Here is an 18,163-nt window from a genome sequence, read left to right as displayed (position 1 = left end):
AGCTTAACATGACATAGCATGACACAAATACAACATGACTCGACTCTCTCTTAGCCCGTTTTAGGCATGGTAGGACCGTGCCGAATTCTAACAGGATCTTTTACACAGTTCCTGAAATCAGATGAATAGACTAGAGTGATTAGGATAACAGATGATAATATTGATATCCAATTAAAAAACCCCACTCCCGCTTTCCAGTCTCCACAGATATCAGCAGAACACATCCAACCTCATAATAATACTCCTTCATTCTTTCATTTTTTGGCTCCAAAATTCCATCTCTTTCACTCTCTCTCCTCTTCAATAATGGTGTCACTCTCCCTCCTCTCAACACTTCCTTCTCTCTCTTCTCCCGCCATTTCTACTACTTCTACCAGATATTCTCCTCTTCCTGTATGATTCCTAATTTCTCACATTTTCGTTCAAATTTACAACAAATTATATGATTAACTCTATTTTAGCTCAATTTCAGGGTACAATTCGCTGTAGTAGTAATACATTGGAGGTAGATGATGATCGATTTCGAAGAAGGGATATCCTCAATTGCCTTGCATTGTCAGCTGGAATTGTGAGCTATTTCTCTTTATTTTTCTCATGTATTTCTTCTCATTTCACAAGTTTAGGGTTTTGAGGAAATTTACAAAATTTCTGAAGTGTTTCCAATTTATGATAAGTTGAATGGTGTAATGTGTACAATTATGCTCTAATTTTGACTCACTTTGTTTTGTATCTTTGGTTGATTTTGACATTATATGCCTTTCTTAGCCATGTTTTATAGATAAAAAATAAAATTGTATATGCAAATTTCATCAGTAGAGTTGTGTTCTGCTCAACCAATTATGAATTGACATCAATTGAACTTATCATAGTTGTGAATTGAACTCATTGTAGTGGTGCATTGAACTGTATTAGAAATTATGATAGTTTATTGGAACTTATTTGAACTTTTAAATTCTGCAGTAAGTTAGAATTAGTTGAACAAAACACACTTTAAGTCGGCGTTTGATTACTTCTCTTCCCTGAGCCAAAGTAAGGCTACTCTATGAATCAATTTTTTTTTTTGGGATGATTATAGAGGTTAGTCATTATAGATGCTGCAGTTGTAAGAACAAGAAATTCCGCTAGGCAGAGGCGGGGCTATAAATGCTAACACTGAAAGTGGCCTAGTGCAATTTTATTAAATTGAGACCTAAAATCAATTTTTTGAGGAAAAGCATGTTACTAAATTAAAAAAGCCAAGGCCCTTTTATAGAAGTTTCACTTAAGGGCCTTGTGCGGTTGACCACCCCGCACATGCTCAGAACCACCCTTGCCGCTAGGAGATACTTGATTAAGTGCAGATGGTGGATTATGTCATGCACTCATGTTTTGGTTGTTTGGTTTGGAGTTTTAATTTCTCGCGTCCTCGGTGCAAGCGTTGTATATTTTCTACAATTAGCTCAACTTTGCTTCCCAAAATTTCAAGTTACGTTATGTTTGAAGAGCTTAACTCCTGAACAATAGTGTTAGGTTACTGTAAAACATATAGTACCCCAAATTATGCCTTTTTGTAATATGATAATGGTTTTTTACCAGTCTTAATGGTTTCTCAGGAAGTGATATCAAGTTCAGGAACCTTTTCTGGAGATGCCTATGCTGCTGATTTAATTCAGAGAAGGCAGCGCTCTGAGTTTCTTTGTAAGTCTCTCAGATGCTTGGCAATTTCTGTTTTAGATAGTTTACTTAAGCTTAATGTCCTTACATTATTACATTGCAGCTGATATTAAAGGGACTCTCTATACAGCTATAAAGGTATGCTACTCGTTTATAGATGTGTTGTACTTATAATATCTGAACTGCTTGTTAGATTAGTATTTTTGAATCTTTTGACAGTATGTCTTTTGTTAGGCTAATACATCGTTCTTGTTAATTCTTCAGAAAAATCCTGACCTTATTCCGTCTATCCTAACTCTATCTCTAAATGATGTGATGACTTATGACAAGGTGAAGTCATTGATACTTTTATATTAAGTTTCTTTATACAATTCTTCTTTATACATTACTTGTGGCAAAGTAATAGATTTATGAAAAGCTGATTCCTTATTGTTAACTTTGTAGGCCTCAAAATCTGGAGGTCCAAACGGTTCAATACGATTCAGGTATTTCTGGAAAAATTGATTACCTCAGTGAAATGGTGTGAATTGTTTAGTGAGGCTAGAATAATGTCAACCCAGTTCTCTTGCATCCAACTATGGGATAATGTTTTGTGTCTGCCACTTGCCTATCTCAGAAGCTTGATATATAGGTGTTAATCCATCAATGTTATGGCTGTAGCAGTCTGTTTTCCTGCAGATTTTGAGACTAGGGTTGATTTCTTGTTTGAACTTCTTGCTTGAAGCTCAGAGATAAGCAGACCTGAAAACAAAGGCCTTTCTTCTGCTTTAAGTCTGTTGGAGGATGCAAAAAAGGAAATTGATTCATACTCTAAGGGTGGACCTATCGCTTATGCGGACCTTATCCAATGTGCAGGTTAGACAACTAGTGACTATTGCTATATTCTTTTTCTAGCATGTGATGTTTCTTCATTAAATTCCATCACATAAGCATGTTTTTCCTTAAATTTGGTTTCCAACTGGCACTCTGGAAGTTGTAAGCAACATACTGTGTCTGTGGATTATTCTAATTAAGTAGTCTTACTACGCACTGGTTTTTGAGAAAATATTTTTGAATAGAGATGCTGTGGAGGCGTGGATTTCAGTGTAGCATTCCACTATACTAATAAAGGTGGAAAATTATTGTGATCGCATAACGTATACAAATGTTTATATCATTTTTATTGGGTGTGAGGAGTAAATGCAGAACTAGAATGAATAAAGTATATTAGTCTCAATCCTAGCCAATGGAAACTATAATGTAATGTAGTTGAACTTATGGATACCCTGAGCATGTTCTTTTCATCAATGCAGCACAATCAGCTTTAAAGAATACTTTCTTGGCTTCTGCTATCCGTAAATGTGGTGGGAATGAAGAGAAGGGATCTTTATTATATACGGCATATGGCTCTAATGGACAGGTGTGTTCCCTATACTTTGGACATTCTGGACAACCTTAACAGACAGGCTTTTCTGGATATTTAAAGAGAAAAATCATGTGATGTTGACTGATGAGTTTTCACTTGCGCTTTTGCATGTAATGCTCAAATTTATGCGATAGTGGGGCCTGTTTGATAGGACATTTGGGAGGACAGACGCTCAAGAACCAGATCCAGAAGGCAGAGTTCCCCAATGGGATAAAGCAAGTGTGCAGGAAATGAAGGATAAATTCAAAGCCGTGGGATTCGGCCCACGTCAGGTAATTCCACCCCGCCCCCACCCCCACCATGTTGTTAATGCTTTTCTTTTACCCTTGAAAGATCTTTTAGTGCATTTAAGTAATTGTTGTGTTGGGATAGTTGCTGCTACATTTCCTTGTGCCATTTAACCCTTGGGATTTCTTCGTACAAATTTCTTTGTTTGTGATGTGGAGTTGTGGACTGATACTTGAGCACCAAATAATGCTGTCATGCTAGTTTTGTAGGTCCCTTAGAGATTTAAAAGGAGCTAATTTCACACATTTGTTTGAAGATTGTCCAGTAAATGACCATTACAATGAGCTTTCTTTTAAGAGACACGGGGTAGTAAAAAATGCAACTATTAGGTATGAAATGGTAGCTGTAACAAAGCTTACATTTTAAATTCTCATAAACAGGTTAAACTTACTGTTCTTCTTGGTTCGTGTGCGTTGACAAATGATGATATTGGTTACCGTTACTTGTTATGCGAGCAATTCAAGACTGCATCTCTGTTGCTGTGATTTGAATTTAAACTTGCATGATGTAGAGGTCTTTTTCATCATGATTTATTTAATCATATCTTTAAAAAATGTAAATAATACAATTTTTATTAAGCTTTACTTTGTGAGTTATGTAAAACAAATTTGTAATGCCTAAATGGGGTAAAATGTCACCCTGATCAATATTCTCTTTACCTTGTTTTGCTCATCAGCTGGCTGTGATGTCTGCATTTCTTGGTCCTGATCAAAAAGCAACTGAGGACTTATTGGCTACAGATCCTGAAGTTGCTCCATGGGTTCAGAAATACCAGCGCAGTCGAGAAACAGTTTCTCAGACTGACTATGAGGTGAGTGAAAGGTCTTCAAGTTAGATTAAATATGCCCCCCCCCACCACCACCACCACACACACACACACACACACACACATCCTTCATTTTATCTGTTTATTTGGAAGATGGACTTTGCTTCCTCTTTTGAACTTAGAACTAGATTCTTCCAATTTCATATGAATTCTAATCCTTGCTTTTTTATTAGGTTGACCTGATAACTACTCTTACAAAGTTAAGCTGCCTGGGACAGCAAATTAATTATGAAGCATATACATATCCTGTGAAAAAGATTGAGTTGAGCAAGCTGAAGTTATAATACCAATGCACCATGAAGTGCCATTGCGAGATGTTTAACTGATCTGAGTCTCATTAAGGGGAGAGATGAAGTCCAATGTGATGAATTCACCAACAAACTATCTGTAAGTTCTTGTTTAAAGATCCTTGCCATGACTCTGGACGTTTGTATATCTGTGCTAAATCATCTAAACTTGCAAATAACTTTGTTTTCTCCCCCATTTTCTTGAAAATGTCATCTGATTCTCATCTTTGACAGCTACTACTTTCTCTTGTACACATTAATGATATTCATTTGTGATTAATAAAACATAATTTTAGAAGGTTCTAATATACAGTATATATCAATGCACAGTCCAAACAAGATTGTGACCTGTAAAATGCCAAATTACACCTTCTCAAAGTCACTGAAGTTGCCCTTTTTCATAAATGTTGTATCCAATTCCATTTTAGGAAAATTGCCCTAACACTCAGTATTTGTATGTCATTATAGTGTACTACTACTATTAGTCTATTACACCAAAATCTGGGATTATATTTGTATGTGTTTGGTGGAGTCCCAACCTAGCTCTAGCAATTCTTTGCATTGTCAAGGATATATTCAAGAATGATAGTGGAGGTACTAAAAGGAATTTTCATTGCAAAACAGCCACAAGTTTTGTACTTGTGGTAATTGTTATATGAATAATAACACATGTACCTCTAAAAGCATATGTATCTCCATTGAATTTGTGTATCAGAGCATTGTGAGATTACAATTGATAACTCAACATACTAGCTAAAAAACAGGGGAAAATTTTGCAAAGCTTAAAACTTAGTTTTATAGATCTTTACTAGGGGTAACAGGTGCAGAGCAAGCAGGTGGGATCTGCTTTCCTGTTATAACAGGCCTGACATTTTTACACATAGAGACTGCAGGACCGTCTTCGCCTGTGTATGTCAGGTCAATGTCAGTGAGCTGTATCTTCTCACAAGGCACGCCGCTGCTGCAAACCACCTTCACTGCTTCCTTGCTACCTGATGTGCCCCTCACATTCTTGAATCTAATATCACTAAGCTTCACTTTGGATGGTGTCTGCAAACAAAAGCATGAATAGAATAATCAGTAGACTTTTATTATAGTTGATTCACTAAGCTGGTGGGGGGGGGGGGGGGGGGGGGGGGGGGAGGGGGTGGTGTTGCAGGGGATATATTTTATACAGGGGTGTCTTTGGACTTCACATAATTATGGGGTGTCTTAGATATTATAATAGCTAAATTATTCAGAGCTTAATAGTAGCAGATGATTTCTTACCTTTTGTACGCAGTGATTATAGGGGCAATATTCTTGATCAACAATAATAGGATTCAAGACGTTTTCAACAGTGATGTCCTCAAAATGCAAGCCAGTGACCACACCTTGGTAAGAGTTGTGCCATGTTTTAACCCTAACACCGTTATCTGTGTTCTTGATTGTGCATCCCTTCACGGTGATATCTTGCACCGGTTCCTCATTAGGGTACCTACCTAGACTTCCTACACTAATACCATGGCCAGGTCCACAAGTGACCTGCTCAATATGAACATTTTTAGCACCGTCCCCAATTGAAACACAGTCATCTCCTGTTCCAATTTGTGCAAGCGTTATATTCACTCCATCAGAACGTCCTACGTGAATTCCATCAGTGTTTAAACTAGTTTTTGGGGCAGAAATAGTAATGTCATGCATTATTAGTTGCTTGCATCTCAAGATTGCCATGTGGAATAGTTTGCTATCCAGAGAAGTTATGCCATGAATCACTGAATTCGTCAAAGAATTGAACCTAAAGTTCTGCAATTTATGAGGAAAAAAGAAAAATGAAAAAAAAGAACCTACCATTAAATTATCCTAATATTTTGATAGGGATGAAACTAGACCAATTTGGTTGGTGTGATATTTAAGGATGCTTAACTTACATAAGGAAGGCTATTGCATTTGCCAGTTTTAGAGCAGTCATTCATTGTCCAAGCCATATATCCTTGACCATCGAACACGCCTGCTCCTTTAGGAGCTGTGATAGTCAAACCATCAACATTTTGAACCTTAACCCATGTATCTTCACCCTTAAATAGAGCCGGGTCAGCAGGAGCCCTGAAGTTCCCTAAAATTTCTAATGTGACTCTAGACTTGCATGGACCTTGAAGCTTGATTGCGTTTAGCACATATGATCCTTTCGGAACCAACACTGTGGTAGGAGTTGTCGCTGCACAAGCTGCTTTCCAAGCACTCATTAAGGCCTAACAACCAAGATATGTGTTAAAAAAAAGACAGATCTATTCTCTAAAAAACTGACATTAAAGAAGTTTGAAGTTTATTATGCTCTTATGTATATTTCAAGCATGTGTAATCATTCACCTGTGTGGCATCGCCGTCAGTCTTTGCTCCATGATTCCATATGTCAAATACAACACCACCACTAGCGGCCGTATGTCCCTTAATCGCTACGGTGCACCATTGAAATAGAATGAAGAACAATGGAAGTTTTGCTGTGGGTGCCATTTTTCTTTTTTTTATTTGGTATATGTTTGAAATATTTTTACTCTTTGTCCCTGCTTGGTTATGTCTTTATATACTGTTTTTCTAGGCATAAAAATACCTATATATCTATTATTAGCACCCTTTCTAATTGAAATGAGCTTTAATTTTTAAAGGTTTTGTTCATACCTTTGTTACCTTCAGTTGAATCATGTTCTTTTCGCTCTCTACCATTAGTCTTTCAGGAATCTAAATTTTCTTTCCCGCATAATTAACTAAGAAAAGACAAGAAACCATCTATTAAAAAAAAAAAAAAAAAAAAAAAAACCAAATAACTGCAATTTTCATTTAGTCTTTTGGTTATATAAATGCTGTTTAACAGAATGCTCCTCTGCTTACTATCTATAGGCAGGTTCTATCTACCTACCTTTTGTGCTTGTGATTTTTTTCCCTATTGCTTTTGAACTTCTTTTTGAGTAGAGTTGATACTGATGATGCTCTTGGACTCGGATAAACGGATCGTATTTGTGTTTGATTATGATTGATAGATTCGGGTTATTCAAAATGTTTATTTTTCTAATTTTCTCATATTAAACTTTACCCTTACCAAGTAATTTGATGTCTGAAAATAAACTTCACAATAATATTCACAAGTAAGGTAAATTATTTTAGTCAATAACCACCCTTTATTAAGAAATTGTAAATGAACCACCCTCCAATAATATTCCGTCAATTCAAACCCACTACTCCTTAATAGTAGTAGTGGTGTAGTACCCATCCAAACCATTGGTTTGTTTTAATAAATTAACCGTAAAATCTATAATTATTGATTAACATATGTCTTAATTACATCACATAATCTTAGACTTTGAATAGCTAACTGATGATATGACTCATATATATGTATGAGAACAATTCAGTAGCTTGCCTGGATTTGGAATAAAATGAAGGTTCCCATTAGTCTAATTTGGGTCGATCTATCTGCGATTCAGCACTGATATGGGTGCTGTGGATTAAATAATTTTGATCTTGTTGACGAACATCTCATGGGGAATTCATTGATAATTTATGTAAGGATCATCGATGGAAGCCGAGTATCAAGTGGTAAGAAAATAGAAATGCGTTCAAGGAGGAGCAACGTTAACTTCTGATGTTTGTTTACACTTCATAAAAGCAAATTACTTGCTCTAGTTTTTGTGGTATTAGGACTGTTTTCGATAAAATTCTTGGTTTGGCTATTACATCTCCAAAACACTATACTAGACGAAACAGATGTTAGAGAAGAGGAACATGAAATCATAATTTTGCTTGCTTTTCATTTACATTAAGTACACGAATAATTGTAAAATCATACCAATTATTCGACAGTCTATGCGCTCTAGACTATTTATTAACTTATACTAAGGGGTAAAAAAACTGAAGACTACAAAATTTTGGTATGTAACAATAGAAGCCCTGCTGTCCTGGAACTTAAAGTTCAACAACAGGGGTTGCAGGGGCATCGCAAGCAGGTGGATTCTGCGTTCCAACAAGAGAAGGCTTAACGAATTTACACATTGAAACCGCTGGACCATCGTTGCCAGTGTACTTAAGATCTATGTCTGCGAGCTCCACCTTGTCACACGGAAATCCACAGTATCGGTAGGAAGCAAGTTAGTTGAGTAAAAAAGCCGGATTTTGAGGCTTTTCTTTCTATTTCTCTGCTGCAAATCAGCTTCACAGCTTCCTTGCCACTTGAAGCTCCCTTAACGTTCATAAACTTAATGTCGGAAAGCTTAACTTTTGATGGCGTCTGTGAAGATAAAATACTATACATTGTTAGAAGACAAGAAAGAAAAAAAGGGGGTAAAATACAGGCATCATTCAAAATTTAGGCTTACCTTTTCTTTGCAGTGATTGTAGGGGCAGTACTCTTGATCAACAATGACAGGGTTTCTAACATTTTCGACAGTGATATTCTCAAAATGCAACCCATCAACGGAGGATGGATATGAGTTGTGCCATGTTTTAACACGGACACCATTGTCGGTATCCTTGATGGTACAATGCCTTACAGTGATGTTTGACACTGGCTCCTCATTAGGGTATCTGCCAAGACTTCCAACACTAATACCGTGGCCAGGTCCACAGGTAACATTTTCTACAATGACGCTCTTAGCACCATCACCAAAGGACACACAGTCATCTCCAGTGCCAATGGTGAATCCTCTTATGATAATAAATTCAGAACGTCCGATGTGAATGCCATCTGTGTTAGGGCTGTCTGCTGGGGCTGTAATAGTTATGTCTGTCATTTCCAGGTGCTTACACCCTAGGAGGGCAAAGTGAAATATCTTGCTGTCTTTTGATGTTAAGCCGATAACCTTTGAATTCGTTACAAAATTGAACCTAAAGTTCTGCAATGCACAACACAAATCATTAGGATTTTTATCTTTTATAAACAATCTTGGTATGAAAAATTGTAGAGACTTGATCTATAGAGGAGTTGACAGTTGACTTTTTGGGGGTTATTTTAGCAAATAGTCTTGGGTGTGACCGATATTATACAATGTATGATGAGACAGATACCAAATACAAACTATCTCTTAACAATATAACAAGTCATATCAGAACTAACCAGATTAGATGACTGTAACGAAAATATATCAATTTAGCACAATCATTCTGCTTCCAAGCGGATTTTCCTTGACCATCAAAAGTTCCTCCACCAGAAACACCGTTGACAGTAAGACCCTTAATGTTTTCAAATTTAACCCAAGTGTCTTGGCCTTTAAACTGGGCTACTTGTGGTGGTGCTTTGAAGTTTCCTCGAACTTCGATAGTAATCGGACTCTTGCAAGGACCCATAAGCTTCACCGCGTTCAACAAGAAGGTTCCTTTAGGTACTACAATCGTCGTTGGTGCTTTTGCTGCACATGCCTCTTTCCAGGCACCCAATAAGCCCTGAATCAATTTTGCATACACTTTAGTAAGAAAAATTTGCAACATTTTAAGAAAACAACATCATCATAGAATAATACAAATATTAATCTAAGAAAGAAAAATGTACCTGTGTTGCATCTGCATTAGGCTTGGCACCAAATTTTGTTATGTCGACCGTCTTTTGGGATCTTACGACTATAACAAATGTATAAAACAAGCTAATCAACAATGGGAGATTGGGAGTTTTCATTTTTTTTTTTTTTTTTTTTTTTTTTGGGGTTTTTTTTTTAAAAAAAATATTATTGTTTTTTTTTTTTATTATTTTTTTTTATTATTATGATCTTAGACATAAACCTGCTGCTTATATAGTAACAGCTGAAATCCTCCACCACTCATACGTTAATTCAGTTTCAAGCAAGTTGCTAAATTTAAGCTAAGTTTGTGGTTATTGCAAATTAAAATTAATTTAAGATCTACTTCATTTCACCTTGATACACTCCTATCCATTGATAAACTAAACGCGTGTTACATTAGTTTGTTTTTTTTTCTGTTGGAACAACATTTCTGTAACAAATTAAATTTGCTTATAAGATTTCATTAGGTTTTACGTCATTTGGAGTTGTGTAGTTTAACAACGCGGTAATAAGTTGAGGATTATCCGGTTACTCCTTTCATCCTACAAAAAGCTTTGTCATTTCTTTTGGACAGATGTGCCAACACGTAACTTTAACCATTTATATTTTAAACAATTCATTAGCAAAATTACATTATATTTAACAATATACATTGAATCTGAATCAACAACATTTTCATAATTACAGTTGTTGCTTATATGAAATGAATAGTGAAAAAGTTAAAAAGAGAATTTTGGTGGAGAAAGTGATCAAATAATTACAACGTACATAATCAAAGAAATTAAGTGTTAAATAAAGGTCAAAGACTTAAAAATGGTTGTAGCACATTCGCACTTGCTTATATAATTGTTCGCACTATAAATACTCTAGAAGTGCTTGAAAAAATGATAAATACATGTTTAATTAGCATCTACGAGTGATCAATTGATTATCAGTAGTTAACACACTTAAGTTGTATAGAAATATAATAAAGTTTTTACTTTTTACAGTAAAGTGAACTTTGATCAAACTTCAGCTCTCACGAATTTTTGGTCAAGCATTTGTGGGTTAGCCTCTAAAAAGTGAGGGTGAAGGATAAGATCATAAGAGGGGTCCTCACTCTCAACGACCGCAATTGAAAGGATTTGACCTTGTGATCTCAGCTCACGGTTACAAGGTGAATTACTCGACAACTACACCAACCCTTTTGCTTGGTATAAAGTATAGCTAAAGCGATGATGATGTTTTTGATATCAAGAGACTACTCCCTTAAAAACATGTCTTTTCAAGTATGTTTCCATCCTCTAAGTAGAGAGCACTTTAGTCTTTATGGTGATAAACCATAAAAATAGGTCATATTTGCTTCTCTTTTAAGTTATTATTATCAAGTATTATAAGAGAATTATAATAAACACATTCACAAGTCATTGCTAGACAAGCTTTATATGAAAAATAATCAAGTCGTGGTTTTTGTATCTCACCATATAGATCTATTGTTTAATACTTCCTTCATCTGCTTTTACTTGCAAGTTTGCAACAATTTCACTTAGGCGAACCTAACAAATTTCAATATACATTTCTTTAACCATAAATCATCAAAGTTAGTCAAAGTACAACGGGTGAATATTGCATACATAATTTTCTTGTTAAGGAGTGATTCAGATGGACCATAAAGTGCTAAAAATAAAATGGAAGCAATCGACGTTTCTGCCCTTCCTGGTTCCATGTTGCGCAGTAATATTTGTCACCAATTTTTTTAATGTTGTAATTTTAGAGAAATAATGGCAAAAGTAGATTGAATAGATTCTAAGGAAATCAAAGAGTTAATAAGAATTTCCGCATAAGTAAAACTTGGCCTTGTATTATTAAATGAGTAGTAAAATTTTTAATATCAAGTCTCCATGAAATCATAAACAAACTGTTACAACCTATTCTCAACTCTAATTTGCATTGAAGACCTTAGGATTTAGGAAGATGTAAAAATCGCCAAATATACATCTCGAATCCAAAAATGAGGGTAGAGCTTAGCTTATAACAGCTACTCCTATCGGAATTTATAAGTTATCCGCTCAATCCCGCCCATAAAGGGCCTTAGTGGCTCGGGAATGATAACCGAGCCATCCTCTTGTTGGTAATTCTCCAGCAAACAAACAATCATACGTGGTACTGCACATGCTGTAGCATTGAGTGTGTGCACAAACTGTGTTGGAGTATTCTTAGCCTTCTTCTGATTTGTAGATGGCAATTCTGGGCGGTATCGGATCCCTAACCGACGACTTTGATAGTCGGTACAATTTGAAGCACTTGATATCTACACGTGAAATTTAAGAATCCAAGCTTTATATAAAGAACCAAGATTCTAATAAGATGGTGAATCAACCAGCGTCTTTATATTTTGGAGAGGTGCATATACACATATACCCCCTATCTTAGAGATAATACAGACATGGAAGGGGTGATGAGAAACATAGAGCCCAAGACTGGGTGTACGGAAGAAAGGTCAGAGCGACATAGGTTCATAGCCAAGCTATACCACATGAACCAACAGTTCTAATTAAAAAAATATAAACAATGTAATGCAAAAGATAGTGGTAGACATTTAGGATTTGTAGTTCACCGAAGAAACAGAGATTCCACTGGTCAAGACTCAAGAGCATATTGTTCCCCAAATTGGTTATGTGTTAGAATCTTAAATGGTCTTTTACTAGAACCCAAAATTAAACAAGGCACCATATTACACTTGAGTACAGCTTTTTATGGAAGATAACAATCTAGACTCTAGAGGTGGCAAATTGGTTCTTCTGATTGGGGCCGGACCAGGTTCATTGAATAGGCATCATATTCAGGCAGTGAATTGTTTAGGTTTTAAGTCATATTCAGATGAATCAGATCTATCATCAATTTGCTTTGCATAAAAAGTCAAATCAATTTTGATCAATAAATTTGGTCAGGATGGGTAGATGTCTCGTTGCCTAATTTTGGGGTTCAGGTTTGGACCAACCTAGTTTGCGTCAGGTCAGATCGTTCCGGTCAAGTCACTTTTGCTAATTCTAGATAACACTAATGTACTGATTGTCCAAAGCTCAAAATTGCTACACATTTAACCTGTATTCACAAAGATCGAGAAAATCAACATACCTCACCATAACGTTCCAATCCTGGCATCCATGCTTCCACATCAAACTTACGGAATGCAGGAGCACCTAGATCTGCAGATGACATATCCAGGGTTCTGCCACAGCCAAAAGTAGATAACAACATTATTTGAGGAGAAGAGAGATAAAGCCGCAACATAATTAGACAAGAACAGGGTTCTTCCTACTTGAAGTGAAATCCCAGGGCTGTAAAGAGGTCTTCTTCAATTCCAATAAGCTCTTCAAGATATGTATCACTGTCCTCAGGTCTACACAGGACGAACATCTCAACCTTGCTAAACTGATGCACTCGGTAAAGCCCTCTGTATCAATTTACAACAAACTTGTCAGATGACACAAGAAATTCAAAAGGCCTATAATGCATGGAAGAAACCAACCAGGAACATACAAGAAACAATTTATTTGTGAGATGACAATATAATAGGGAAAATATATCCTTCGAGAATCTGAAAAAAAAAATAGGAAAATGAACAGTGAAGTTTTGCGAAAACTATTGAGCAGAAAACCAGCAATGTCAACCAAACCAGAATCTCAAACTACTGGATTTCAAAAATGGAGATGTAGTAGTCACAATAAGGGGATTTAAAAGTCAAAATAGACAGAAGCAGCAGAAAAGGAAGATATGACTTTTTCAGATTATTTACCTTGTTGCGGCGCCAGCAGCCCCTGCCTCAGTCCGGAAGCAATGTGAATAAGCAACATACTTCAAAGGTAATGATGATTCAGAAAGAATAGAATCCATATGAAGTCCTCCTAATGGTATTTCAGCGGTGCCTACAAGGCACTGATCAGAACCTGAAATAGTATAAACCTGTGGAGGTTTCAAAAAAGCCAGACATAAGCTTCATCGTTCAAAGCTTTACAACTACGTGAGCAATCACTGGATATGCCTACAAGGAAAAAATTAAGAGCAATAAAGCACAACAAGACTACTATATGACAAGCCTGACAGATTAGGCACTCCAGAAATCATGAATCAAAATATCATACTGTTGAGGAAATATATGCAAAACATAATCAACCATTACAAAAGAAAATCATTGACAAACCTGTGTATTCTCTGCCCGAGGTTGAAACCCACATTTTTCTACAACAGATGCCCTCACAATTTCTGGGGTTGTCAAAGGAGTAAAACCTCTTTTTGTGACCTCTGAAAGAGTCCAGTTAACGAGGGCCATTTCTAGCATGACTGCTTCATTTTTTAGGTAGTAAAATTTGGAGCCACTAACCTAAAATGGGCAAACAGAAGAATTGAAAAGTAAATATATTGAGACATTATTAGGGATTTGCACACCTACAAATATCCATTGCCATACATTAAAATTGTAACTAAGACTTATAAACAATAATTAAGCAACAATACCGATACCAAGTAAAAAATTGTCTTCAAGAGAATGAAACATTAAAAAAAAAAAAAAATTCTAAGTGAATACAGAAAGGGAAACAGAAATCCATTAATATCCCTTACAATTAACATTCCAATTCTCAAATGCACCCACAATCCGGAAAAAAAGTACTTATTGCCACACACACCAAAAAAAAAAAAAAAAAAAAAAAAAAAAAAAAAAAAAAAAAAAAAAGCAACATGTAGTTTAGTATGTGTTGAGAAGAAATATAAGCCAGTGTTCTGCTACAATGACAGCTCTCAAGAGAAGGAGATCACATGACATTTATACAGGGCTATTCAACACAATAATGAAAAGATACTTCTAGCCTCACTTAAACAGGAAATTACCTCAGCTGCAGCATCAAAATCAAAAAGATCAAGCTCTTTGCCTAGTGCAAGGTGATCCTTGACAGGAAAGCCAAATTCACGTGGTCTGCCAACCTACAGAGACAAAAATTAGATATATGTACAAAAAAGGATGGAAAACAACCTTCATTTTCTTAACATCCAACCTCAAGTTATTGTGAAAGAAAATAAGACATAAACTAAGAATCGTATGAACAAAGTTACCATTTTTCTCAACACTGAACAATCTTCATCTCCTATTGGCACATCCGGGTGAGTCATATTTGGAATACATTGAGCTTCCTGCTGAAGCTCATCAGTTAGTCTGAGGAGATCTTCCTCCAGGCTAGCAAGTTTTTCCTTCAAGTTCTTACCTAAACGCAAATCAGTACAGATGTTTTCATCGAATCAAGCTACTTTTTACAAGCAACTGCGTAGAACCCTTATTACCTTCTTCTATCAGCTTCTGACGCTCAGACGGTTCCACTTTTCCTTTCATCTTGTTTGCCACTGCATTTCTTTCCCCACGAAGCTGCTCAACCTCCTGCTCTCTGTGAGCGACAATTAGCTAAATTCAGAAGAAACCTACTCTAGTGCAGCAATAAGAAGTCGAGAAATGATACACATACAGCATGATCACTTTAAAACATTGAGCCAAGTTACACACACACACCATAATAATAGTAATAATTTTTAAAAAAATGGATGGTGCAGCTTTGAAAGTGGGGTGGAGGGAGGGGGTATATAAAGAAAATAAAATATATTTATTACACTTGTTTACACTAAGTACTAGCAGTTAGCACCCTTAGGAAAAAGTAGGAGTAGAAATGTCAAAGACTCACCCGACCCGAGCCGACCTGAAAGTAACCCGGTTTAGATTTCAACTTGTATATGCATAATGATTTAGCATGACTCAACTTCTAACTAGACCAGACCTGACATAACGCTATCAAACCCGACCCAGACACCCAAATTGACACCTCTATGGGGGACTAGAGAGATACTGAGATACACAGGGGAAGGAAAGGAGGAAATGAGGAAGAAAAGGCATGTGATGGAAAGCATAACTTCCTTTCAAGCGAAGAAATCTATTTCACCTTCATCACTTAATAAATTTGATCTCTCCCATTTAGAAACCAAAAAAGATATAGAGGAAAGCACCCCACCCCACCCCCCCACCCCCCAAAACAAACAAAACTTTTATCATATGATTCATATATATCAAAAGAAATTAAAAATATCCTACAAAAGCACAATTCCAAACTAATTTGCTAATATCTAAAGATAATGACTAGTACCCAAGTCCTCAATTTTTTTTTATTATTCGAAAAAAAAAATCCTCAACATGTTAATATAACACCAAAACAAACTTGATTGAGAATCCCAATGATTTCATATCACGTTGATATACTAGAGTTATGCTAAAGATCTACTCAACTTTAGCAACATCATACCAAAGTCCACGCGACAGCATACTTGGATAGGCAACAAACTCAGCAACCTTGGTATACTATACTAAGAAGCATAATTTCATAGCTAAATCGCACACACTACTCCTCCACCATTTTCACTTCTTTCCGAGCATGGTGCACTAGTGCCATGGTAAACTCAGCAACCTTACTGAAATACTAAGAAGCATAACCTCGCTAATTCCAACACACTTCATCATTCTCACTTCTTTCCAAGCATGGTGCATAAAATGCCATGGTAAATTCAGCAACCTTACTAAACTAAAAGGCAAATCTCACAGCTAATCTCTGCGCACTCCACTATTTTCAGCTCTAATTAACACTTAAACTTTCAAAGGTTCGATATTTGATAGATTAAACACTTATCAAAGTTCTCTTCTTACAAAATTGCTAGAAACATCAACCGATTTCCAATTTATTATATTAGTCCTCTTTATCTAAACTAACCAATTAACTTAGCAAAATGGAATGGAAATTTAAAATCAACCATTAAAAAAGAGGCTTAACCTTCTGAAGAGTAAGCATTTTGTCATAAAGCTCAAGAACCAAATCCAAATTAGCAGTAGAATTCCTATTTTTTATATTAGCAGCAACAGCATCTTTGTTATCCCTAATCCACTTGAAATCAATCGTTGCTTTCCACTGAGTCTTCAATCCTACAATCCAAAATTTAAAAAAAAAATAAAAATAAAAACCCAAATTCAAATTAATGAACTTAAAGTAGAAAAGCCCAGAAATTACAGGAAAAAGGGGATTACCTGAGTCAGATGGGGAAGTTGTGGGGGCGGCGGAGGCGGAGAGAGAAAAGGGGCGGAGGAGTGAAGGAAATGGGAGATGGGGGAGTTTAGTGGGGCGAGGAAGAAGAAGAAGGTTAAGAGATGGGGTTGTTAAAAGGGGTCTGAAAATGGAAGGAGGAGGAATGCCCGCCATTTTTAAGGTGTGGAAGGTTGCTCCGCCTAAACATTGTGGAAACCCCATTGTTGATTGTTGAAGCTTTGAGATGGAGATGACGAGGTTTGACGGAGTTACCTTGTTGCAATGTTGTGGCCTTGTGGGTTTTAGGTAGCGGATAGATAAGGGTTTGGTTGCAGTATTGTGGATGTGGTCATGTGGATCGTACTAACTACTACTAAGGCTTGGTTTATACACCCAATTGCACGATGTAAACGACGGTACCTGTATTGAGGAGGCTATAAGGCATATAACTATAATTCCAATCAACATAAAATGTGCCTGCTGCTTGGTCCTCACTTTTTGGAAAAAAAACTCAAATTCATCTACTTAATATATACATATAAAATTATGGTTGGTTTGATGAATAATAATGAATCGATTCTTGAGAGTTGATCAATTTAGCCATCTTATATACTTTGCTTATTAGAAGTAACTATGATGTGATCCTATGGTAAACTTATACTAATAATACCTACATACCCTATGCATGCCACACTAGTAGACTACCAGTTGCTTCTTTAGACACACTAAGAGAATGGTACATAATATTCCCTCCATCCCCAAGTGTTTTTCCCATTTCTAGTATTTGAGTCATATATTGAAATTTTGACCATGAATTCTTTTTAATCTATAAAATAAAAAATAAAAAATTATATATTCAAATGAGATTTTTTTGGATTTGTCACATTGTAAATTTTATAATATTAAGTTTTTTTTACAATTTTACTCGTAGAAAAATGGAGATATAGACGTTATAAAGCACGTCTCGGAGACTATGAAAAGTCAAATGGGAAAAAATTTGAGGATGGAAATAGTATTAAGGCTTGTTCACATTTACTAAACTAAATAAAGCTTAAATGAATATTTTATGTGAGAAGGAAATTAAGAGC

General features: G+C 36.0%; 4 protein-coding genes across 5 annotated transcripts; 1 reads left to right on the top strand and 3 right to left on the bottom strand.

The window, feature by feature from the left end:
- Positions 1 to 182: 182 nt before the first annotated feature.
- LOC110706627 (thylakoid lumenal 29 kDa protein, chloroplastic-like) lies at positions 183 to 4,767 on the top strand. The gene is made up of 11 exons (XM_021884572.1): positions 183 to 393; positions 473 to 568; positions 1,593 to 1,677; positions 1,757 to 1,791; positions 1,918 to 1,983; positions 2,098 to 2,138; positions 2,378 to 2,508; positions 2,946 to 3,052; positions 3,193 to 3,330; positions 4,023 to 4,157; positions 4,346 to 4,767. Exons 1-11 carry the CDS (start codon positions 307 to 309, stop codon positions 4,454 to 4,456), a joined length of 1,032 nt encoding a protein of 343 aa, XP_021740264.1. The 5' UTR covers positions 183 to 306; the 3' UTR covers positions 4,457 to 4,767.
- A 99-nt stretch (positions 4,768 to 4,866) lies between these two features.
- On the bottom strand, positions 4,867 to 7,736 carry LOC110706626 (exopolygalacturonase-like). Its single transcript, XM_021884570.1, has 4 exons — positions 6,809 to 7,736; positions 6,370 to 6,690; positions 5,729 to 6,244; positions 4,867 to 5,509 (listed from the first exon to the last, which is right to left on the bottom strand). Exons 1-4 carry the CDS (start codon positions 6,950 to 6,952, stop codon positions 5,255 to 5,257), a joined length of 1,236 nt encoding a protein of 411 aa, XP_021740262.1. The 5' UTR covers positions 6,953 to 7,736; the 3' UTR covers positions 4,867 to 5,254.
- A 136-nt stretch (positions 7,737 to 7,872) lies between these two features.
- Positions 7,873 to 10,118, bottom strand: LOC110706628 (exopolygalacturonase-like). The gene is made up of 5 exons (XM_021884573.1): positions 9,978 to 10,118; positions 9,565 to 9,871; positions 8,809 to 9,359; positions 8,630 to 8,720; positions 7,873 to 8,562 (listed from the first exon to the last, which is right to left on the bottom strand). The coding sequence occupies exons 1-5, from the start codon at positions 10,098 to 10,100 to the stop codon at positions 8,399 to 8,401; spliced, it is 1,236 nt and encodes a 411-aa protein (XP_021740265.1). The 5' UTR covers positions 10,101 to 10,118; the 3' UTR covers positions 7,873 to 8,398.
- Positions 10,119 to 11,804: 1,686 nt separating this feature from the next.
- On the bottom strand, positions 11,805 to 17,563 carry LOC110706623 (serine--tRNA ligase, chloroplastic/mitochondrial-like). Of its 2 annotated transcripts, XM_021884567.1 has the most exons (10): positions 17,078 to 17,563; positions 16,827 to 16,975; positions 15,301 to 15,394; positions 15,076 to 15,224; positions 14,854 to 14,946; positions 14,168 to 14,347; positions 13,763 to 13,929; positions 13,286 to 13,420; positions 13,102 to 13,195; positions 11,805 to 12,274 (listed from the first exon to the last, which is right to left on the bottom strand). In XM_021884567.1, exons 1-10 carry the CDS (start codon positions 17,295 to 17,297, stop codon positions 12,008 to 12,010), a joined length of 1,548 nt encoding a protein of 515 aa, XP_021740259.1. In that variant the 5' UTR covers positions 17,298 to 17,563; the 3' UTR covers positions 11,805 to 12,007. The 2 variants fall into 2 exon arrangements, with proteins under 2 accessions (XP_021740259.1, XP_021740260.1); XM_021884568.1 differs by lacking the exon at positions 17,078 to 17,563 and having other exon boundaries at positions 15,301 to 15,401; positions 16,827 to 16,971.
- Between the last annotated feature and the right edge of the window lie 600 nt (positions 17,564 to 18,163).

The sequence above is a fragment of the Chenopodium quinoa genome, unplaced genomic scaffold (genome assembly GCF_001683475.1).
Source record: "Chenopodium quinoa cultivar QQ74 unplaced genomic scaffold, ASM168347v1, whole genome shotgun sequence".
Lineage (NCBI taxonomy): Eukaryota > Viridiplantae > Streptophyta > Magnoliopsida > Caryophyllales > Amaranthaceae > Chenopodium > Chenopodium quinoa.
This window is presented reverse-complemented; position numbering and strand designations above follow the sequence as displayed.